The sequence below is a fragment of the Chamaea fasciata genome, unplaced genomic scaffold (genome assembly GCF_029207755.1).
Source record: "Chamaea fasciata isolate MVZ Bird 193981 ecotype frontalis unplaced genomic scaffold, bChaFas1.0.hap1 SCAF_467, whole genome shotgun sequence".
Lineage (NCBI taxonomy): Eukaryota > Metazoa > Chordata > Aves > Passeriformes > Sylviidae > Chamaea > Chamaea fasciata.
In genome coordinates this window covers 14-24,765 of record NW_027094552.1, presented here as the reverse complement: position 1 = coordinate 24,765, position 24,752 = coordinate 14, and the positions used below count along the sequence as shown (strand labels likewise).

Sequence of the window (24,752 nt, the reverse complement as noted above, 5' to 3'; positions counted from 1 at the left end):
GCATCCCGAAAATCCCAAAAACGCTCCACCGGGATCCCGAAACACCCAAAAACATTCCACCGGGATCCCGAAAATCCCAAAAACGCTCCACCGGGATCCCGAAACACCCAAAAACGCTCCACCGGGATCCCGAAACACCCAAAAACATTCCACCGGGATCCCGAAACACCCAAAAACATTCCACCGGGATCCCGAAAATCCCAAAAACATTCCACCGGGATCCCGAAACACCCAAAAACATTCCACCGGGATCCCGAAAAACTCCACCGGGATCCCGAAAATCCCAAAAACATTCCACCAGGATCCCGAAACACCCAAAAACATTCCACCGGCATCCCGAAAATCCCAAAAACATTCCACCGGGATCCCAAAAACCCCCAAAAAAACTCCACCGGGATCCCGAAAAACCCCCCAAAAACTCCACCAGGATCCCAAAAACCTTTTTGGTCCCAAAAAGCAGGAATTCGGCACAAGCTCCTAAAAATCAGGAATTTGGTACCGAGGAGCAGGAATTTGGTACAAAAATCAGGAATTTGGTACAAAAATCAGGAATTTGATACCGAGGAGCAGGAATTTGGTACAAAAATCAGGAATTTGGTACCGAGGAGCAGGAATTTGGTACAAAAATCAGGAATTTGGTACCGAGGAGCAGGAATTTGGTACCGAGGAGCAGGAATTTGGTACAAAAATCAGGAATTTGGTACCGAGGAGCAGGAATTTGGTACAAAAATCAGGAATTTGGTACCGAGGAGCAGGAATTTGGTACCGAGGAGCAGGAATTTGGTACAAAAATCAGGAATTTGGTACCGAGGAGCAGGAATTTGGTACAAAAATCAGGAATTTGGTACCGAGGAGCAGGAATTTGGTCCAAACAAGCAGAAATTTGGCACAACCCCCTCCCCCCAGCCCCCGAAATCCAGGGATTCCGCCGCCGTCCCCTCCGCCCCCAAAGAACCAAGCCCCCAGAGCCCAGGCCTTCGATACAAACCACCTTTTTTCTTCTTCTTCTGGAAGGAGAACCTCTGCTCGATGGCCTTGACCTCCTCGGCGGAGATGAAGTGGCGCACGTTGTAGCTGACGCCGACGCGGTTCAGGTGGCCGCGCACGTGGTTGGCCAGGCCGATGCCGTTGTGGAAGCGGTCGGGGCAGTAGGGACACCTCCGCTCCTCGTTCTTCAGCAGCGTGGCCTCCTCGGAGCCCAGCAGCTCCTCCAGCTCCAGCGGGGTGGTCTCCAGGGGAGCCTCCAGCAGCAGCACGTCCAAGGGGAGAGGTTCCTCCAGCAGGAAATCGCCCGCGGCGAGGAGCTGCTGCTGCTGCGGTTGTTGCGGTTGTGGTTGTTGTTGGGGTTTCTTCTTCTTCTTGAGGGTTTTGGGCCTCTTGGCGCGCGGGGAAACGTCCCGCAGCAGCACCAGGGGCACCGTGGTCCTCAGCTGGCGCCGCTGCTCCTCCGAGGCCACCGCCGGGTCCGTGGCCCTCAGCGTGGGCCCGAAGGTTCTCTTGAGCTCCAGCGCGGCTCGAGGGACGCTGATGGTGCTGCTGGTGGTGCTGGTGGTGGTGGTGTCACCCAGCTCCACGTCCTCGTCGTCGTCGTCGTCGTCGTCGCCCTCAGGCCACCGCCGGGGCGGCTCCTCGGCGTCCCTGTCCCCTTGCAGGGCGCTGGCCGCTCTCTTCCTCAGCAGGGACGAGGAGAAGCCGGAGAAGGTCGGGCTCTGGCGCGTCGGCGCTTTCCTGGCGTGCCGGAAGCCTCGCGGCTCCCTCCTGGCGGCCCCCTGGCCGCTCTTGTCGCACCTGGGCTGAGATAAGGTGAAGGCGGGCGTGGCCGGCTCCAGGTGGGAGGAGCTTTCCCGGGGCGGGGCCGGGAAAATCCGCTCGGTTTTAGCGAAAATCTCGGCGGGGCTGTAGGAGTCGCGGCTGGTGCCGGGCTGGTTGGGATCCTCCTGGAAAACCTCGGGCTGCCAGGAGAAGTGGGAGTGGGCGTATCTCAGGTGCTCCTTGAGGACGTGCTCGCTGGGCGCCGGGAAGCCGCACAGGGCGCAGGAGCTCGGCGCTTTGCCGGCCGCCGGCAGCTCCTCGCCGGGGAAGGCTTTGTAGGCGCCCTGCGCCGCCGCGGCGGCGCCGGCGTCCCCGAAGAGGCCGGAGGAGCCCCTGGCGGCGCCCTCCTTCCTCTCCTTGACGTGCATCTTGGCGTGCTGCACGAAGGTCTTGGAGGAGTTGGTGCCGAAGACGCACTTGGGGCACTGCAGGCGCGCCTCGCGGCCCTCGTCGGCGAACTCGTCCAGCTTCTGGATCTCCTGCAGGATCCTCTGGCGGGACTCGCGGTGCAGGCGGCGGTGCCGCTCCAGCGAGGCCGCGTCGCCCAGGGCCCAGCCGCACTCGCCGCAGCGGAAGCGGCGCCGGCCGGCCGGGGCGTCGGCGCCGCGCTCGGCGCCGCGGTTGTGCTGCAGCATGTGCTCCAGCAGGTGCTCCTTGCGGCGGAAGTAGATGCTGCACTCGATGCAGGTGAACACGCTGGGGTTGTCCTCCTCCTCCTCCTCCTCCTCCTCCTCCTCCTCCTCCTCCTCCTGCTCCTCCTGCTGGGGCTGGTGTTTGGGCTCGTCCAGCAGCACGCCGCAGACGTAGGAGCCGCAGGGCAGCAGCCGCTCCACCGAGTCCTCGGCGTTGACCGTCCACGACTGCTTGGCCGGCACGTCCAGCGCGGGCGGCGCCCAGCGTGGGCGCGGCTCCGGAACGTTCCGCCGGCAGCTCTCCGGCCCTTTGGTTTGACCCGAACCGGCTGCTACATCTGGCGCTTGGGGCAGGTCCTGGAAGGCCGGGCCGAGGTCCTGGAAGGCCGGGCCGGGGCTGCCGGGGGCTCCGGAGATCCACTCCAGCCTCTGCGGGCCGCGGCGGCGTTTGTCCGGCGTGCCGGGCCCCTCCGGCCGCTTTGGTTCCTTGCGGGGATGCTGCCGCTCCGCGGCGGCCTCGGGGGAGCGCCCGGCGCCGTCGGGGGCCTCGGGGCGCAGGCGGATCAGCCGGGGCTCCGGGGAGAAGGGGGAGCGCTCCCGGGAGTCGCCGGGGCGCGGCAGCGTCTCTAAAGTGCTTTCCTGCAGTGCCGGAGCGGCCGCCGAGTCCCAGCACGCGGCCGCGGCGGGAGCGTCCGGCCGGAGGAGCGCGCGCGGGAAGGCCGGCGGCGCCGCCCCGTCCTCGCCGTCCCCGGGGCTGGAAGGGAAACGCGCGGTGAGGAACGGGAATTCGGGAAAGGAGCAAGGAGCGGGCAGCGCCCCGAACGAGCCGGCGGGAGTTCCGGGCGCTTCGCACGCCGCCGGGGCGGGAAGGGGGATTTGGGCGCCGGAAACGGGAATTTGGGAAAAGGCAACCGGGATGGGCCCGAGGGAACTGGGATGGGTCCGAAGGGAACTGGGATGGATCCAAAGGGAACTGGGATGGTTCAGAAGGGAACTGGGATGGATCCAAAGGGAACTGGGATGGATCCAAAGGGAACTGGGATGGATCCAAAGGGAACTGGGATGGGGCCAGGGGCACTGGGATGGCTCCGGGGGCACTGGGATGGCTCCGGGGGCACTGGGATGGATCCGGGGGCACTGGGATGGCTCCGGGGGCACTGGGATGGATCCGGGGGCACTGGGATGGCTCCGGGGGCACTGGGATGGATCAAAGGGGAACTGGGATGGATCAAAAGGGAACTGGGATGGATCCAAAGGGAACTGGGATGGATCCAGGGGCACTGGGATGGATCCAGGGGCACTGGGATGGCTCCGGGGGCACTGGGATGGCTCCGGGGGCACTGGGATGGCTCCGGGGGCACTGGGATGGATCCAGGGGCACTGGGATGGCTCCGGGGGCACTGGGATGGATCTGGGGGCACTGGGATGGCTCCGGGGGCACTGGGATGGATCCGGGGGCACTGGGATGGATCCGGGGGCACTGGGATGGATCCGGGGGCACTGGGATGGATCCGGGGGCACTGGGATGGATCCGGGGGCACTGGGATGGCTCCGGGGGCACTGGGATGGATCCGGGGGCACTGGGATGGCTCCAGGGGCACTGGGATGGCTCCGGGGGCACTGGGATGGCTCCGGGGGCACTGGGATGGATCCGGGGGCACTGGGATGGATCCGGGGGCACTGGGATGGCTCCGGGGGCACTGGGATGGATTCGGGGGCACTGGGATGGCTCCGGGGGCACTGGGATGGCTCCGGGGGCACTGGCATGGCTCCGGGGGCACTGGGATGGCTCCGGGGGCACTGGGATGGATCCGGGGGCACTGGGATGGATCCGGGGGCACTGGGATGGATCCGGGGGCACTGGGATGGATCCGGGGGCACTGGGATGGATCTGGGGGCACTGGGATGGCTCCGGGGCTCCCGGCCGTGCCCCGGGGACTCACCCGAGCTGTGTGCGCTGCGCCGCGGCCGGGACGGCTCCGGACAGGTCGGGGTCGGGCTCGTCTGGAAAACAACCCCGGGGTCAGGATGCTCCAGGGAAAACCAGAGCTCTGGGAGCGTTCCCAAAATTCCCAGAGCTCCGACCCCAAGTCCCGGCTCTGTGACCCCGAAATCCCGGCTCCACATTCCCAAAATCCCCGCTCTGTGACGCCGTTATCCCGGATCCGGGAGCGGTCACCGGTGGGTGGGGCTCAAATTCAACCCAACCCAACTCAAGAAAACCCAACTCAACCAAATCCAACTCAACCCAACTCAACCAAACCCAACTCAACCAAACCCAACTCGACCAAACCCAACTCAACCAAACCCAACCCAACTCAACCAAACCCAACTCAACCCAACTCAACTCAACCAAATCCAACTCAACCAAACCCAACTCAACCAAACTCAGCCAAAGTCAATTCAACCAAACCAAATTAAACCCAACTCGACCCAACCAAACCCAACCCAACTCAACTCAACCCGACTCAACCCAACCAAACGAAACCCAACTCAACCAAACCCAAACTCATCCCAACTCAACCAAACCCAACCCAACCAAATTAACCCAACCCAACCCCACCCCAGGGCTTCCAGCCGTGGACGCCGCGGCCTTGGGGGCGTTGCCAGCGTCAGGAGGAATTCCACGATGGAAATTCTCAGCCACGGAACAATTCAGGTTGGAAAAGAAGAATCACGGGAAGGTCTCGGGCGGGAGAGACCTCCAAGATCAAGCCCAACCCTCGCCTGCTCACCCAGGAGCACGAGACGCCCCAAAATTGGGAGTTTCCGGCCCAAAATCCCTCTGGAAACACGGGGAAGGGGGAATTCCACTCCCCACATCCCAGCCCGGCCCCAAATCCACCCAAAGGCCCCAAATTTGGCTCCTCCGGCTCCGGCGACCACCCAGGGTGGGTCCGACCAAAGGTGCCCGGGGCCGGTAACGCCGACAGCGCCGGGGAACGAGCGCGACCGAAGGAGAAAACCACGGAAATTCCACCCCCAAAAAAAAAAACCCCAAAACGGGCAAATGGAACTCCCTCCTTCCGCCGTCCACCCGAAAGAAATTCCCACCGAAAGCCGGGATGGAGCCGGGGCCGTGGGATTGCCCTGGGATGTCCCCGCGGGAGCAGATCCATGGGGGAGCCGGTGACGTCACAGAACTGATCCCGAATCAACCCGGGATGTCCCCATTGGAGCAGATCCATGGGAGAGCCGGTGACGTCACAGAACCGATCCCAAATCAACCCGGGATGTCCCCATTGGAGCAGATCCATGGGAGAGCCGGTGACGTCACAGAACCGATCCCAAATCAACCCGGGATGTCCCCATTGGAGCAGATCCATGGGAGAGCCGGTGACGTCACAGAACCGATCCCAAATCAACCCGGGATGTCCCCATTGGAGCAGATCCATGGGGGATCCGATGATGTCACAGAATCGATCCCAAATAAACCTGGAACGTCCCCACTGGAGCAGATCCACGGGGGATCCGATGACGTCACAGAATCGATCCCAAATAAACCTGGAACATCCCCACTGGAGCAGATCCACGGGGGATCCGATGACGTCACAGAATCGATCCCCAACGAGCCCTGGACGATCGGTGCCCGCCAAAGCCGGCGGAGCCTCCCCAGCTCCGACTCCGGAGGAAATCCATGGAAAACGGGAGCAGATTCCTCATCCCTCCGCTCACCGGGGGCTGCAAAAACCCCCGAGGGGCCGAACCCACCCCGGGGCGGGGATCCACGGGATCACCCGGCCCTCCCAGGATTTCCCGGATTCCCCCCAAGAAACGGCCCCGAAACTCGGATCCACTCGTCCCTCCCGAGCTTCTCCCGGCTCCTCTCTCCCCGGAGCAGCTGCTGCGCCGCTTTTCCAAGAAAAATGAGGCCCCGGGCTGGGGCCGGCTCCAGGAGGAGCAGCCGCGCCCTCGCAGCGACCGCGGGAGCTGGAAAACGTCCCCGGGGGTTTCGGGGACGTGGAAAACATCCCCGGGGGGTTTTGGGATGTGGAAAACATCCCCGGGGGGTTTCGGGGACGTGGAAAACGTCCCCAGGAGGTTTTTGGGATGTCGCCAAAGGGGTTTGGAGGTCCCTGCTCCGGGATGAACACGGAGGGCAGAGGGAGATCTCTGGGATCTGGGAAGGATTCCACGGGGGTGGAATCGCTCCAGGAAAACGTCCCAATGCCCCGCTCCGGATTCCAGGAAAATTCTGGGGGAAAAAAAATAAAACAACAACAAAAAAACCCCAAAGTTTGGAGAAGTTTTGGGTGGGGGAGGAGGGAGAAGGAGGGGGATGGGGGAGCCCAAAAATTCCAGGGAAATCCCAGGAATGGGGAGGGAGGAAAAAAAACGAACGTCAAAAATCCCTGGAAAGCACCAAAAAAAAAAAAAACCCCAAAGGGAAAAAAAAAAAACCAAACTAAAATAAAATCCGGCCGCGGTTTGGCACCTGCGGCTCCCGGGGAGAGGGAAAAGCTGGAAAAGCTCCCGGAAAACTTCCAGGAAAAGGGCCAAAAATGATGTTTCTGTCCCCAAAATAATGAGAGGTCGGAGTCGCTGCAGCTTCCCGAGCCCCAGAGCCGCTGCGGGAACGGTGGGAAAGGGGCTGAAAATCTCCTCGGAAAAGGACAAAAGTGGGGAAAGAGCCCAAAAATTCCCGAAAAAAGTGGGGAAAGAGCCCAAAAATTCCCGAAAAAAGTGGGGAAAGAGCCCAAAAATCCCTTTTAAAGGGACCCAAGTGGGAAAAGTGCCCAAAAATCTCCTGAAAAAGGGACACAAATAGAAAATGAGCCAAAAAATTCCCTAAAAATGTGGGGAAAGAGCCCAAAAATCCCATTTAAAGAGACATAAGTGGGAAAAGTGCCCAAAAATCCACTAAAAAAATTTAGAAAGGAGCCGAAAAATCTCATTTAAAAGGGACCCAAGAGGGAAAAGAGCCCGAAGTCCCCTAAAAAATTGGGAAAAGAGCCCAAAAATCCCCTAAAAAAAGTGGGAAAAGTGCCCAAAAATCCCATTTAAAGGGACCCAAGTGGGAAAAGAGCCCAAAAATCCCCTAAAAATGGGAAAAGAGCCCAAAAATCCCCTAAAAATGGGAAAAGAGCCCGAAATCCCCTAAAATTGGGCAAAGAGCCCGAAATCCCCTAAAACTGGGCGAAGAGCCCGAGGGCGGAGGATTTTCCCTCCGGGATAAGCGCTTTTCCCTTCCTGGCCCCGCCCTGCCTTTGATCCACGTGGTTTTCCAGGAACAACTCCCGGAATTCCCTTTTCCATCAATCCTCCCGGCAGCTCCGGAATTCCCGGGGGGAGCCTTGCCCTGACTTTCCCTTTTCTGGGGTCGTTTTTTGGGAATTTGGAACGATTTTCTCCCTCCCCCCAGGATTTAGGGAAATCCGCAGCGCCGGGTCCGTTTTGGGGTGAAATTTGGGGGAATTGGGGGAAATCCTTGGGGTTCATCCTCCTCCCTTTTGAGGACAGAAGCCAGCGGCCAAGGAATTTTCTTTATTCCTGATTTTGCTGTTAATCCACGGAAAATTCCCCGGGGTTTTTTTTCCCCCCCAAACGTCATTTTTTTCCAAGCAGGAAATAACGGCCACCCCCAGGCCCCCAAAGAAAAATTTTATCCCGAAATTCCCGGGGAAGAACAACATCTGTTGCGATTTTTTCGGGATCTGGGAAAGGATGGGGAGGCAGGGAAAAGCCACCACAAGAAATGGAATATTGTGCCCCCACAGTGACCAAAATCTGGGATTTTACAGCCCAAAATCTGGGATTTTACAGCCCAAAATCTGGGATTTTACAGCCCCAAAACTGGGATTTTACAGCCCAAAATCTGGGATTTTACAGCCCAAAATCTGGGATTTTACAGCCCCAAAACTGGGATTTTACAGCCCAAAATCTGGGATTTTACAGCCCCAAAACTGGGATTTTACAGCCCAAAATCTGGGATTTTACAGCCCCAAAATCTGGGATTTTACAGCCCAAAATCTGGGATTTTACAGCCCAAAATCTGGGATTTTACAGCCCAAAATCTGGGATTTTACAGCCCAAAATCTGGGATTTTACAGCCCCAAAACTGGGATTTTACAGCCCAAAATCTGGGATTTTACAGCCCCAAAACTGGGATTTTACAGCCCAAAATCTGGGATTTTACAGCCCCAAAATCTGGGATTTTACAGCCCCAAAATCTGGGATTTTACAGCCCCAAAACTGGGATTTTACAGCCCCAAAATCTGGGATTTTACAGCCCCAAAACTGGGATTTTACAGCCCCTAAACCCACAATTTCATAGCCCCCAAAAACTGCAATTTTACCGCTCAAACCCCAGAATTTTACAGCCTCAAAACTTGAATTTTACAGCTCAAAACCCACAAACTCAGGGGCCCAAAACCCGAATTTACGGGGCAAAAACAGGGATTTTTGACCCAAAACTCGAATTTACGGGGCAAAAACCGGGATTTTTAACCCAAAACTCAAATTCACAGCCCAAAACCGGGGATTTTTGACCCACAACCCAAATTTCCAGCACAAAACCGGGGATTTTTGACCCAAAACTCGAATTTCCGGTGCAAAAACGGGGATTTTTAACCCAAAACTCAAATTTATAGCCCAAAAATGGGGATTTTTGACCCAAAACTCGAATTTCCGGCGCAAAACCGGGGATTTTTGACCCAAAACTCGAATTTCCGGTGCAAAAACGGGGATTTTTGACCCAAACCTCAAATTTATAGCCCAAAACCGGGGATTTTTGACCCAAAACTCGAATTTCTGGCACAAAACCGGGGCTTTTTGACCCAAGCCCCAGAATCGTAGACCCCAAATCCCCGGAGTGACGCGGCCCGGCCCCGCTGGGATTCCCGGGGGCGCCTTTGCCGTCCCTGCCCCACTCTGGGCAATCCCAAATCCCCGCGGTTATTGATAACGCACGGCCCCGTTCCCACATTCCAGATTCCAGGTTTGGGATTTGGGATTTGGGATTTTGGGATTTGGGGGCGGTATTTATAACCTGGGCAGGACGGGCACGGTGGCGGATGGGATTTGGGGTAAAGAAATCCCAAGTTGTTGGGATAAAAAAATCCCCAAAATTGGATCCGGACCTCATGGACCCCAAACAAACCCCAAACCGACCCCAAACAGACCCCAAACCGACCCCAAACTGACCCCAAACCGACCCCAAACTGACCCCAAACCGACCCCAAACTGACCCCAAACAGACCCCAAACAGACCCCAAACTGACCCCAGACCCCAAACCGACCCCAAACTGACCCCAAACCGACCCCAAACCGACCCCAAACAGACCCCAAACTGACCCCAAACAAACCCCAAACCGACCCCAAACAGACCCCAAACAGACCCCAAACAGACCCCAAACTGACCCCAAACAGACCCCAAACCGACCCCAAACCGACCCCAAACCGACCCCAAACTGACCCCAAACCGACCCCAAACCCCAAACCGACCCCAAACTGACCCCAAACTGACCCCAAAGAGATCCCAAACTGACCCCAAACCGACCCCAAACCGACCCCAAACTGACCCCAAACAGACCCCAAACCGACCCCAAACCGACCCCAAACTGACCCCAAACAGACCCCAAACAGACCCCAAAGAGATCCCAAACTGACCCCAAACCGACCCCAAACAGACCCCAAACTGACCCCAAACAGACCCCAAACCGACCCCAAACCGACCCCAAACCGACCCCAAACCGACCCCAAACAGACCCCAAACAGACCCCAAACAGACCCCAAACAGACCCCAAACTGACCCCAAACTGACCCCAAACAGACCCCAAACAGACCCCAAAGAGATCCCAAACTGACCCCAAACCGACCCCAAACAGACCCCAAACTGACCCCAAACAGACCCCAAACCGACCCCAAACCGACCCCAAACCGACCCCAAACCGACCCCAAACAGACCCCAAACAGACCCCAAACTGACCCCAAACTGACCCCAAACTGACCCCAAACTGACCCCAAACTGACCCCAAACTGACCCCAAACCGACCCCAAAGAGATCCCAAACTGACCCCAAACCGACCCCAAACAGACCCCAAACTGACCCCAAACAGACCCCAGACCCCAAACCGACCCCAAACCGACCCCAAACCGACCCCAAACAGACCCCAAACAGACCCCAAACAGACCCCAAACAGACCCCAAACTGACCCCAAACAGACCCCAAACTGACCCCAAACAGACCCCAAACAGACCCCAAACTGACCCCAAACAGACCCCAAACTGACCCCAAACCGACCCCAAACAGACCCCAAACCGACCCCAAACAGACCCCAAACCGACCCCAAACAGACCCCAAACTGACCCCAAACAGACCCCAAACCGACCCCAAACAGACCCCAAACAGACCCCAAACAGACCCCAAACAGACCCCAAACTGACCCCAAACAGACCCCAAACCGACCCCAAACTGACCCCAAACAGACCCCAAACTGACCCCAAACAGACCCCAAACAAACCCCAAACCGACCCCAAACTGACCCCAAACAGACCCCAAACAGACCCCAGACCCCAAACCGACCCCAAACTGACCCCAAACAGACCCCAAACAGACCCCAAACAGACCCCAGACCCCAAACCGACCCCAAACTGACCCCAAACAGACCCCAAACAGACCCCAGACCCCAAACCGACCCCAAACTGACCCCAAACAGACCCCAAACCGACCCCAGACCCCAAACCGACCCCAAACAGACCCCAAACTGACCCCAAACAGACCCCAAACAGACCCCAGACCCCAAACCGACCCCAAACTGACCCCAAACAGACCCCAAACAGACCCCAGACCCCAAACCGACCCCAAACAGACCCCAAACAGACCCCAAACCGACCCCAAACCGACCCCAAACAGACCCCAAACTGACCCCAAACAGACCCCAAACAGACCCCAGACCCCAAACCGACCCCAAACTGACCCCAAACAGACCCCAAACAGACCCCAGACCCCAAACCGACCCCAAACTGACCCCAAACAGACCCCAAACCGACCCCAGACCCCAAACAGACCCCAAACAGACCCCAAACAGACCCCAAACCGACCCCAAACAGACCCCAAACAGACCCCAAACAGACCCCAAACTGACCCCAAACCGACCCCAAACAGACCCCAAACCGACCCCAAACCGACCCCAAACAGACCCCAAACAAACCCCAAACCGACCCCAAACCGACCCCAAACCGACCCCAAACAGACCCCAAACAGACCCCAAACAGACCCCAAACCGACCCCAAACAGACCCCAAACAGACCCCAGACCCCAAACCGACCCCAAACAGACCCCAAACAGACCCCAAACAGACCCCAAACAGACCCCAAACTGACCCCAAACAGACCCCAAACAGACCCCAGACCCCAAACAGACCCCAAACTGACCCCAAACAGACCCCAAACAGACCCCAAACCGACCCCAAACAGACCCCAAACAGACCCCAAACAGACCCCAAACAGACCCCAAACAGACCCCAAACTGACCCCAAACAGACCCCAAACAGACCCCAGACCCCAAACAGACCCCAAACTGACCCCAAACAGACCCCAAACAGACCCCAAACAGACCCCAAACAGACCCCAGACCCCAAACCGACCCCAAACAGACCCCAAACAGACCCCAAACAGACCCCAAACCGACCCCAGACCCCAAACCGACCCCAAACAGACCCCAAACAGACCCCAAACAGACCCCAAACAGACCCCAGACCCCAGACCCCAAACAGACCCCAAACTGACCCCAAACAGACCCCAAACCGACCCCAGACCCCAAACAGACCCCAAACAGACCCCAAACAGACCCCAAACAGACCCCAAACAGACCCCAAACAGACCCCAAACAGACCCCAAACAGACCCCAAACCGACCCCAAACAGACCCCAAACAGACCCCAGACCCCAAACAGACCCCAGACCCCAAACTGACCCCAAACCGACCCCAAAGCTCACCGGGACGGTTCCCGATGCGATCTGGGCTTCGGGGACACCTGGAGCTCTCGGCTCACCCCACAATCCAGGACAAAGTTCATCCTCCAGGGTCGGAGCAAGCAGACCCCAAACACGGCTCCAAACATCCAAAACACCCCAAACACGGCCCCAAAGACCCCAAACGCCCTCAGTGACCCCAAATACAGCCACAGACACCCCAAACATGGGCCCAGACACCCCAAACACCCCAAACATGGGTCCAGACACCCCAAACATGGGCCCAGACACCCCAAACATGGGCCCAGACACCCCAAACACCCCAAACATGGGTCCAGACACCCCAAACATGGGCCCAGACACCCCAAACATGGGCCCAGACACCCCAAACACCCCAAACACGGCCCCAAAGACCCCAAACATGGGCCCAGACACCCCAAACACGGCCCCAAACCCCCCAAACATGGGCCCAAACACCCCAAACACAGCCCCAAACACCCCAAACATGGGCCCAGACACCCCAAACACCCCAAACACGGCCCCAAACACCCCAAAAATGGGCCCAGACACCCCAAACATGGGTCCAGACACCCCAAACATGGCCCCAAACACCCCCTGACCCCAAAAATGGGCCCAGACACCCCAAACACAGCCCCAAACACCCCAAACACCCCAAACACCCCAAACACGGCCCCAAACACCCCAAACACGGCCCCAAAGCCGCCAAGGATGGCTCCAACCACACCCAGTGACCCCAAACCCGGCTCCAGCCCCCCCGACCACAACCACAACCGCACCCTGAGCCCACCCCGACCCCAAACCTGCCCCCAACCAGCCCCGCCCACGGCTGGGAGAGGGAGAAGGGTGTGACCGCAATGTCACCAGGAGAACCGAGAGTGCCGCTGAGGCGACAACGGCGTCACCGAGAGAACGGAAAATGTCACCAACGGAACGACAGCGTCACCCAGAGACCCGAGAATGTCACCAAGAGAACCGAGAATGTCACCAAGGGAAACAACAGCATCACCAAGAGAACCAAAACCATCGCCAAGAGAGCCAAAACCATCGCCAAGAGAGCCAAAACCATCGCCAAGAGAGCCAACGCCAACGCCAGGAGAGTCAATGCCAAAAGTCAACACCATCACCAAGAACCGACACCAAGAGAGCCAAGACCGTCTCCAAGAGTCAACGCCAGGAGAACCAACACCGAGAGCGAACCAACGCCGTCACCAAGAGAACCAACAGCATCACCGAAACAACCAATACCAAAGCAACCAACAGCATCACCAAGAGGATCGACACCATCCCGGAAACAACCAACACCGTCACCAGGAGAACCAACAGCAAGAGAGAGGCAACACCATCCCCGAAACAACCAACGCCGAGAGACCCAACACCACCGCCAAGAGCGTTGGTGTTGGCATCGTCACCTGAACAACCAACACCACCATCGAGACAACCAACAACGTCAACGAAACGGCCAACGTCACCGCTGAAACGGCTAATGCCGAGAGAGAGCCAACGCCGTCACCGAAAAGACCAACGCCATCAGCGGAACAACCAACGCCGAAACAACCAACATCATCACCAAGAGAACCAACGCCATCACCAAGACAACCAGTATCACCAAAACAACGAACGGCGTCACCAAAACAACCAACACCATCACCAAGAGAGTCAAAATCATCTCCAGAACAACCAACACCGTCACCAAAACAACCAACACCAAAACAACCAAGGCCACCACCAACACATCCAACGGCATGTCCGAGAGAGTCAACACCGCAAGAACCAACACCATCTCCAAGCCAACGGCCCACCCCAAACCATCGCGGCTCCACCGCCCACAAGCCCCAAGCGCCGGCACCGGCGCCCCCGGCCACTCACCGGCCTCGTGGTGAGCCTCCAGCGCCACGTCGGGCTCGTGGCGGGCCAGCGAGGAGAAGAAATCGGGCTCCTCCCGGGGCTCCTTCCCCTCCCGGCTCCCGGCGGCCGCCGGCGGCTCCTCGGCGCCGTAGAACCCCGCCGGCTCCTCCTCCAGCTCCGTCCCCGCCGGCGCCCCCCGCGGCTCCGCCGGCGGCTCCGCGGCGGTTTTGGCGTCCCGCGGGAGGAAGCCGCGGGGCTCCGGGTTGGGCTGAGGGGGCATGGGGAGCTCCGGGACGCTCCTCTCCATGCCGGGGAGCCGCTGCTGCCGACGCTGCTGCTGCTGTTCCTGCACCTGCTGCGGATCCCGCACCTGCTGGTGATGGTGATGGTGGTGATGGTGATGGCGGTGCTGGCGCTGCTCCTGCAGGGCCGCTCGGGACGGAGCGCGGCGCCGGCACTGCAGGGACTGCCGGCACAACCTGGGGGAGAGAGGAAACGACAGAGAGCGTGAGGGGAACACCAGGGGAAAAGGAGGAGAGAATTGAGAGAAAACCAGGGGGAATGAGAGAAAAACAGAGAAAGGGAGGAGAAAATGAGGAGAAAGTGAGGAGAAAACCAGGAGAAAACCAGGAGAAAATGAGGAGAAAACCAGGAGAAAACCAGGAGAAAACCAGGGGGAATGAGAAAAAAACAGAGAAAGGGAGGAGAAAATGAGGAGAAAGTGAGGAGAAAACCAGGAGAAAACCAGGAGAAAACCAGGAGAAAACCAGGAGAAAACCAGGAAAAAAACAGGAGAAAACCAGGAGAAAACCAGGAGAAAACCAGGAGAAAATGAGGAGAAAACCAGGAGAAAACCAGGAGAAAACCAGGAGAAAACCAGGAGAAAACCAGGAGAAAACCAGGAGAAAATGAGGAGAAAACCAGGAGAAAACCAGGAGAAAACCAGGAGAAAACCAGGAGAAAATGAGAGAAAAACAGAGAAAGGGAGGAGAAAATGAGGAGAAAGTGAGGAGAAAACCAGGAGAAAACCAGGGGAAAACCAGGAGAAAACGAGGAGAAAACGAGGAAAAAAACAGGAGAAAACCAGGAGAAAATGAGGAGAAAACCAGGAGAAAACCAGGAGAAAACCAGGAGAAAATGAAAAGAAAACCAGGGGAAAATGAGAGAAAAACAGAGAAAGGGAGGAGAAAATGAGGAGAAAAGGAGAAAACCAGGAGAAAATCAAGAGAAAATGAGGAGAAAACGAGGAGAAGGTGAGGAGAAAATGAGGAAAAAACCAGCAGAAAACCAGGGGAAAATGAGGAGAAAATGAAGAGAAAGTGAGGAGAAAACGAAGAGAAAACCAAGAGAAAATGAGGAGAAAATGAGGAAGAAAACAGGAGAAAACCAGGAGAAAATGAGGAAGAAAACAGAGAAAGGGAAGAGAAAATGAGGAGAAAATGAGAGAAAAGCAGAGAAAGTGAGGGAAAAACCAGGAGAAAGTGAGAAGAAAACCGGAAGAAAACGTGGAGAAAACCAGGAGAAAACCAGGAGAAAGCGAGAGAAAAATAGAGAAAGTGAGAAGAAAATGAGGAGGAAACCAGGAGGAAATGAGAAAAAAATGAGGAGAAAATGAGGAAAAAGAGGGAAAAAAACGAGGAGCAAATGAGGGAGAAGAGGCTGAGTTTGGGTGAGGAGGAGCCGGGAACGTTCCCGGTTTTGGGGTCACCAAAAGCTGCCCAAATCTCCCCCCGAAAATCATCTTCTCTGAAAACAAATTCCCGTTTATTGTACTTTTCCCGCCCCAAAAACTGGGAATTAAAACAATTCCTGAGAAATAAAGATCCCAAAATCACCTTTTCCTGCCCAAAAACTGGGAATTAAAACAATTCCTGAGAAATAAAGATCCCAAAATCACCTTTTCCCGCCCCAAAACCTGGGAATTAAAACAATTCCTGAGAAATAAAGATCCCAAAATCACCTTTTCCTGCCCAAAAAACTGGGAATTAAAACAATTCCTGAGAAATAAAGATCCCAAAATCACCTTTTCCCGCCCCAAAAACTGGGAATTAAAACAATTCCTGAGAAATAAAGATCCCAAAATCACCTTTTCCCGCCCCAAAAACTGGGAATTAAAACAATTCCTGAGAAATAAAGATCCCAAAATCACCTTTTCCTGTCCAAAAACTGGGAATTAAAACAATTCCTGAGAAATAAAGATCCCAAAATCACCTTTTCCTGCCCAAAAAACTGGGAATTAAAACAATTCCTGAGAAATAAAGATCCCAAAATCACCTTTTCCCGCCCCAAACCCCGGGATTTAAAACAATCCGGGAGAAATAAAGGCGGGTCCTGGAGCAGGGAAGGGGAAAATCGGGATACAGGGGAGGGAAGAGGCGCTAAAAGCCGGGAATTCTCGGCTCCGGGAGGGAAAATCGGGATACAGGGGAGGGAAGAGGCGCTAAAAGCCGGGAATTCTCGGCTCCGGGAGGGAAAATCGGGATACAGGGGAGGGAAGAGGCGCTAAAAGCCGGGAATTCTCGGCTCCGGGAGGGAAAATCGGGATACAGGGGAGGGAAGAGGCGCTAAAAGCCGGGAATTCTCGGCTCCGGGAGGATAAAGGCTCAGGAGGGAGCCGAGAAGGAGCTAAATTTACCCGGGAAGAGCCTAAAAATACCTGCAAGGTGCGGAAGGCAAACGGCCGGGGAATTACTGCGGCTGGAGCAGGATTCCTCCCCGTCGCGAGGGCGGACAACGGGGAGAGGATCCTAAACCTGCGGCTCAGCCCAAACCCGGAGCGAATCCCAAAGTCCCAGCAAATCCCAAACCCCAAACCCAGAGCAAATCCCAAACCTGGGGCAAATCCCAAACCCCAAACCCAGAGCAAATCCCAAACCTGGAGCAAATCCCAAACCCCAAACCCAGAGCAAACCCCAAACCTGGGGCAAATCCCAAACCCCAAACCGAGAGCAAATCCCAAACCTGGAGCAAATCCCAAACCCCACACCCAGAGCAAATCCCAAACCTGGGGCAAATCCCAAACCCCAAACCGAGAGCAAATCCCAAACCTGGAGCAAATCCCAAACCCCAAACCCAGAGCAAATCCCAAACCCCAAACCCAGAGCAAATCCCAAATCTGGAGCAAATCCCAAATCCCAAACCCAGAGCAAATCCTAAAGCCCCGAATCCAGAGAAAAGCTGAAATCCCAAATCCGGAGTAAATCCCAAACCTGGGGCAAATCCCAAATCTGGAGTAAATCCCAAACAGAGAGCAAATCCCAAATCCCAAACCTGGAGTAAATCCCAACTCCAGAGCAAACCTCAAATCCCAAACCTGGAGCAAATCCCAAACCCCAAACCCAGTGCAAATCCCAAACCTGGCGCAAATCCCAAACCTGGAGCAAATCCCAAATCCCAAATCCGGAGTAAATCCCAAACAGAGAGCAAATCCCAAACCCCAAATCCAGAGCAAATCCCAAACCTGGAGCAAATCCTAAAGCCCTGAATCCAGAGAAAAGCTGAAATCCCAAATCCGGAGTAAATCCCAAACCTGGAGCAAATCCCAAATCCAGAGCAAACCTCAAATCCGGAGTAAATCCCAAATCCCAAACACGGAGCAAATCCTGGATCTGGAGTAAATTCCAAATCCAGAGTAACTCCCAAAGGCGGAGTAAATCCCAAACCTGGAGTAAATCCCAAATCCCAAAGCCGGAGTAACTCCCAAATCCAAAGCAAATCCCAAACCTTGAGTAAATCCCAAGCCCGGAGCAAATCCCGGGTTTTAATCCCAGGTGCTCCAGCCACCTTTGGTTTTTAGGGATTTTCCATGGGCAGCATCCCAAAAATGGATGTTCTCGTCCCAAAAACCCAGCTCTCTTCCCAAAAACCCAGCTCTCTTCCCAAAAACCCAGCTCTCTTCCCAAAAACCCAGCTCCCATCCCAAAAACCCAGCTCTCTTCCCAAAAACCCAGCTCTCATCCCAAAAACCCAGCTCTCTTCCCAAAAACCCAGCTCTCATCCCAAAAACCCAGCTCTTGGGGACGCTCTCATCCCAAAACTCGGTATCGTGTCGAAGCTGCCGGGTTTTCCCGACTTCTCCCGATTCTCCAGCGACTTTTCCCGATTTTCCGGCGACCTTTCCGGCGGCTTTCCCAATTTCTCCCTCAGCGTGGAACTCCCAGGACCCCGGCACACCCAAAAGCCGCTGCTTTCCCCTCGTTTTTCCCCGTTTTTCCCGAGAAAAGACGACCCCAACCCGCATTTTCCCCTCCCGATTCCACCCGGGGGCTGAGTGGATTTCAGGAACGTTTTTTTCCCCCCCAATAAAAAATTCCCATTTTTTTTCCCGGTTTTTCCTGGGATAAACCCACGGGAACGGCTCCAAAAGCCCCAAATCTCCTCTTTCGGGGCTGGTTGTTTTTCCTCCTCTGACACCAAGCAAAGAACCCGGAGGAATTGGAATTCTCTCCTCCTCCAGGCCAGGGCTGAGGATCCCACACATTCCAGGGCGCATCCTCCTCCTCCTCCAGGTCACGGCCACGTTCCCAAGCTCCCGGAATTGTTTTTGGAATTTTTTTCCCTCGTTTGGCTCCTTTTTTTTTTTTTACCATTTTCCCCAAGTTTTCCCTCGTTGTTTTTTTTTCCCCGGATTTTTTTTGTCCCCAAGCGGGAGGGGGGAAGCCCCAAACGCGACCCCAAACCATTTTTGGGAATTTTCCCGTGGAAGCTGGAGCCGGTTTGACCCGAACTTGGCTTTTTTCTCCCCATTCTGGATCAATCCCGAGCTGCTCCGAGAATCCCGAAATTCCTGCGCCGGGGGATGTTTGGGATCCTCGGGATTTCGGGGCTCTGGGGTCCCAAAGCGGCTCCAGATGGTCCAGGACGATCCCAAAGGTGATCCAGGAGGTCTGGGATGATCCCAAAGCTGCTCCAGAGGTGCTGGATGATCCCAAAAGTGATCCAGGAGGATCCCAAAGATGATCCAGGATGATCCCAAAGGTGATCCAAGGGACCGGGATGATCCCAAAGGTGATCCAGGAGGATCCCAAAGGTGATCCAAGGGACCGGGATGATCCCAAAGGTGATCCAGGATGATCCCAAAGCCGCTCCAGAGGTGCTGGATGATCCCAAAAGTGATCCAGGAGGATCCCAAAGGTGATCCAAGGGACCGGGATGATCCCAAAGGTGATCCAGGATGATCCCAAAGCCGCTCCAGAGGTGCTGGATGATCCCAAAAGTGATCCAGGAGGATCCCAAAGGTGATCCAAGAAGTCCAGGAGGATCCCAAAGGTGATCCAAGGGACCAGGATGATCCCGAAAGTGATCCAGGGTGATCCCAAAGGTGATCCAAGGGACCGGGGTGATCCCAAAGGTGATCCAGGATGATCCCAAAACTGCTCCAAGGGGCTGGGACGATCCCGGAGACGATCCGAGGCGTTCCAGGGTGATCCCAAAGGTGATCCAAGCAGCTCGGGGACGACCCCAAAGGTGACCCAGGACGATCCCAAGGCCGCTCCGGGGGGCCGGGACGATTCCAGAGATGATCCAAAGGGTTCCAGGACGATCCCAAAGGAAAGGCTCGAGGTCCGGGATGATCCCAAAGCTGCTTTAAGGGACCGGGATGATCCCCAAGATGACCCACGAGGTCCCGAGGGGCTGCGAGGATTCCAAAGCCGCTCCAAGGGCTTCCAGGACGATCCGAGGTGAGCCAGGAGGTGCTGGACCATCCCAGAGCTGCTCCGAGGGGTTCCCCGTGCAGAGCCTGCCCTGCCCAGCGCCCGGCTTGGGGCTTCTCCTGGACACACCTGGAGCCCCCCGCACACCTGGACACACCTGGAGCCCCCCCCCCGCACACCTGGACACACCTGGAGCCCCCCCGCACACCTGGACACACCTGGAGCCCCACCCTGCACACCTGGACACACCTGGAGCCCCACCCTGCACACCTGGATCCACCTGGAGCCCCACCCTGCACACCTGGACACACCTGGAGCCCCCCCGCACACCTGGACACACCTGGAGCCCCCCCCCCCGCACACCTGGACACACCTGGAGCCCCCCCCCCGCACACCTGGAGCCCCCTACAGCCCCACCCTGCACACCTGGACACACCTGGAGCCCCACCCTGCACACCTGGACACACCTGGAGCCCCCCCCCCGCACACCTGGACACACCTGGAGCCCCCCCCCCGCACACCTGGACACACCTGGAGCCCCCCCGCACACCTGGACACACCTGGAGCCCCCCCTCCGCACACCTGGACACACCTGGAGCCCCCCCGCACACCTGGACACACCTGGAGCCCCCCCCCCCGCACACCTGGACACACCTGGAGCCCCCCCGCACACCTGGACACACCTGGAGCCCCCCCTCCGCACACCTGGACACACCTGGAGCCCCCCCGCACACCTGGACACACCTGGAGCCCCCCCTCCGCACACCTGGACACACCTGGAGCCCCCCCGCACACCTGGACACACCTGGAGCCCCCCCCCGCACACCTGGACACACCTGGAGCCCCCCCGCACACCTGGAACCCCCTACAGCCCCACCCTGCACACCTGAATACACCTGGAGCCCCTCATAGAGCCCCGCCTCCCCGCACACCTGGATCCACCTGGACCCCCCCAACAGCCCCACCCTGCACACCTGGATCCACTCACAGACCCCCCCCATGCACACCTGGATCCACCTGGACCCACCACAGACCCCCCCCTTACCTGTCCCAGACTCCTGGGACCCCTCCCAGACACCGAGACCCTCCCTCAACTCAGCTCCCCTCACCTGGATCCCCTCACAACCCCCCCCACCATGGTTCCCTCACCTGGATCCCCTCACGGACCCCTCACATTCCCCACCTCACCTGGATCCCCTCACGGTCCCCTCACGGACCCTCCTCACCTGGATCCCCTCACAACCCCCCCCATCATGGTTCCCTCACCTGGATCCCCTCACGGACCCCTCACGGACCCTCTTCACCTGGATCCCCTCACGGACCCCTCACGGTCCCCTCCTCACCTGGATCCCCTCACGGTCCCCTCACGGTCCCCTCCTCACCTGGATCCCCTCACGGTCCCCTCATGGACCCTCCTCACCTGGATCCCCTCACGGTCCCCTCATGGACCCTCCTCACCTGGATCCCCTCCCGGACCCCTCACGGTCCCCTCCTCACCTGGATCCCCTCACGATCCCCTCATGGATCCTCCTCCCGGTTCTCCCCTCACGGTCCCCCCGTTCCCGTGTCCCCTCACAGATCCTCCTCACGGTCCCCTCACGGTTCCCCCGTCACCTGGATCCCCTCACGGTGACCCCGTTCCCGTGTCCCCTCACGATCCCCTCACAATCCCCTCACGGACCCCTCCTCAAGTGGATCCCCACACGATCCCCTCCTCACCGTGTCCCCTCACGGACCCCTCATGGTTCCCCCCTCACCCGTGTCCCCTCACGGACGTCTCCGGACCCCCGGATCCCCTCACGGATCCTCCTCACGATCCCCTCACGATCTCCTCACGGACCCCTCCTCACCGTGTCCCCTCACGGATCCTCCTCACGGACCCCTCACGGATCCTCCTCACCTGGATCCTCCTCACGATCCCCTCACGGACCCTCCTCACCTGGATCCCCTCACGGATCCCTCACGATCCCCTCACGGACCCTCCTCACCTGGATCCCCTCACGGACCCCTCACGATCCCCTCACGGACCCCTCCTCACCGTGTCCCCTCACGGATCCTCCTCACGGTGACGCTGTTCCGGTGTCCCCTCACGGATCCTCCTCACTGTCCCCTCACGGACCCCTCACGGACCCCTCCTCACCTGGATCCCCTCACGATCCCCTCACGGACCCCTCCTCACCGTGTCCCCTCACGGATCCTCCTCACGATCCCCTCACGGACCCCTCCTCACCGTGTCCCCTCACGGACCCCTCATGGTTCCCCCCTCACCCGTGTCCCCTCACGGACGTCTCCGGACCCCCGGATCCCCTCACGGACCCTCCTCACCCGGATCCCCTCACGATCCCCTCACGGACCCTCCTCACCTGGATCCCCTCACGGACCCCTCACGGACCCCTCCTCACCCGGATCCCCTCACGGACCCCGCCGGAGCCCGCCCGTCACGGTCCCGCCGTCCCCTGGATGCCCCCGCGGTGCCCTCGGCCGCCACGGCCGCCGCACCCCGTCCCCGGGAGCCGCCGCGGCCCGGCCGCGCTCCCCCCGCCGTCCCCGGTGTCCCCGCGTGCCCCCCTCCGCCTTTCAGCACCCGGGACGGGGCCGGTACGAGGGGGTCGGGGGGGTGTCAGCGCCTCCTCCGCTCCGCCCCCGACCCCCGGCCCGGCTCCCGGTGCCCTCCCGGCCCGCCGGGCCCCCCGGCCCGGGCACTCACCGCACCGGCCCCCCGGGGCCGCGCCCGCGGAGCTGCTCCCGCTCAGCGACACCGCCGCCCCGCGCCCGGCCGGGGCCCGCTCCGCCGCCGCCGCCGCGCCGGGGCCATGCCGCCCTGAAGAGCCGCCCCGGAGCTCCGCCCGCCGCCGCTGTCGGTTCCGCTCCCGCTCCCGGTTCCGCTCCCGGTCCCGGTCCTGCCTGCGCCGCTCCGGCCGCTCCCCCGCCCCCCTCCCGCCGGCGGGGCCTGACTACGTCACGCCGCGCGCGACCGCCGGGCCGCCGCCGACATCTTGAGGGGGGGGGCGGCGGCGGCGAACGGGGGCCCGGCGGGGGTGAGGGGCCCGGGGAGGGAGCGGGGCCCGGCGGGGAAGCGGGAGGAGCCGCCGCCGCCGCCGCCGCCGCCATGTTGGGGCCGCCCCCCGTCCCCCCGCGCCCGCCCCGCCGGAGCCGCCGCCGCCGCCCTCGGCCGGCGGCGCGCCGCGATGACGTCAGCGGAGGGAGCGCGCCGCCATGTTGAGAGTGGCGGAGGGAGGGGGGTCGTGTGGCCCGGACCTTCCGGGTGGGAGGGGGAGCGGCGCGGTCGTGACGTCTTCGGAGCGCGACGGCGCCGCCGCGCCGCCATGTTGGGGGTGTGAGGGGAAGGTCGGGGCCGGGGCGGAGCGAGGGGACGGCGGGACCTGGCACTGTCCCCAGAGTGTCCCCAAGGTGTCCCCAGAGTGTCCCCAAAGGGACCTGAGGGGACGGCGGGACCTGGCACTGTCCCCAGAGTGTCCCCAGAGTGTCCCCAGAGTGTCCCCAAAGGGACCTGAGGGGACGGCGGGACCTGGCACTGTCCCCAGAGTGTCCCCAGAGTGTCCCCAGAGTGTCCCCAAAGGGACCTGAGGGGACGGCGGGACCTGGCACTGTCCCCAGAGTGTCCCCAGAGTGTCCCCAGAGTGTCCCCAAAGGGATCTGAGGGGACGGCGGGACCTGGCACTGTCCCCAGAGTGACCCCAGTGTCCCCAGAGTGTCCCCAGTGTCCCCAGAGTGTCCCCAAAGGGACCTGAGGGGACGGCGGGACCTGGCACTGTCCCCAAAGTGTCCCCAAAGGGATCTGAGGGGACGGCGGGACCTGGCACTGTCCCCAGAGTGTCCCCAAAGGGACACCGGGCCCTGTCACTGTCCCCAGTGTCCCCAAACTGTCCCTAAAGCGACCCCAGCATCCGTCCCTCTCCCCCAAGCCCCTGAAATGTCCCCAAACTCCCCCCAAAAAACGTCCCTAAACCTCCCAAAATTGTCCCCAGTGCCCCCCCCCCCCAAAATGGGGCACTGGGGACACCAAGGGGACACCAAGAGCCACCGGGGCCACCCCAGGAGGAGCCAAGGCCACCAGGGGTCACCAACGGCACCACGAGGCCGCCAAAGCGACCGGAGCGCGCCCGTGGCCACGCCCCCTCCTCAAAGCCACGCCCACAAGGGGCTTAATAAATAACCGGCGCCCATCTAGGCCACGCCCAACGCAGACCACGCCCCGCTGCGGCCACGCCCACCACGCGCGATGGGAACCGCCGGGAGCCTCGGTGAGAGCGGGACCCTCCCCAAAATATCCCCAAATCCCCCCCAAAATATCCCCAAACCCCCCAAAAACATCCCAAAAGCCGCCCCGGGACCCCCCAAAACCCGCACGGGGAGGGACCCCCAAAAAAACCCCAAAACGCCCCAAAAACCGCCCCGGAACCTCCCGAAACCAAGTGGAAACTATCCGAAAATAGCCAAAAAAACCCCCAAACACCCCAAAAAACGGCCCCGGGACCCCCCAAAACACCCAGAAAACCCCAAAATTCTCTAAAAAAAAAAAAACAAAATGGGCAAAAACCTTCCCGGGATGGGACCCCCCCCAAAATACCCCAAAAAATGCTCCGGGACTCCCCCGAAAACCCAAAAGTCTCCCAAAATTCCCCCCAAAAAACCCCCGAAAATCCCCTAAAATGAGCCCCAAGAACCCCAAAATCATCCGCGGGACGCCCCTAAAAACCACCCCGGGACGGGATACCCACAAAAACCCCCCAGAGACCCCAAAAGCCGCCCCGGGAGCGCCCCAAAATTCCGGTTGGAAAAAAGGGAAAAAAAATCCCGTTAAAAAGATTCCGAAAATTCAATTTGAAAAGCCCCAAAAATCCCAAATCCCA

At 58.9% G+C, this 24,752-nt stretch overlaps 1 protein-coding gene across 1 annotated transcript in view; it reads right to left on the bottom strand.

Annotated features, from left to right (window-relative positions):
* Window positions 1–22,989, bottom strand: part of LOC136305527 (protein Wiz-like) — a 35,750-nt gene extending 12,761 nt beyond the window's left edge. The window contains 4 exon segments of the mRNA XM_066208785.1: window positions 989–3,198; window positions 4,388–4,448; window positions 14,246–14,703; window positions 22,586–22,989. Coding sequence (XP_066064882.1) covers window positions 989–3,198; window positions 4,388–4,448; window positions 14,246–14,703; window positions 22,586–22,989 — 3,133 coding nt within the window.
* Between the last annotated feature and the right edge of the window lie 1,763 nt (window positions 22,990–24,752).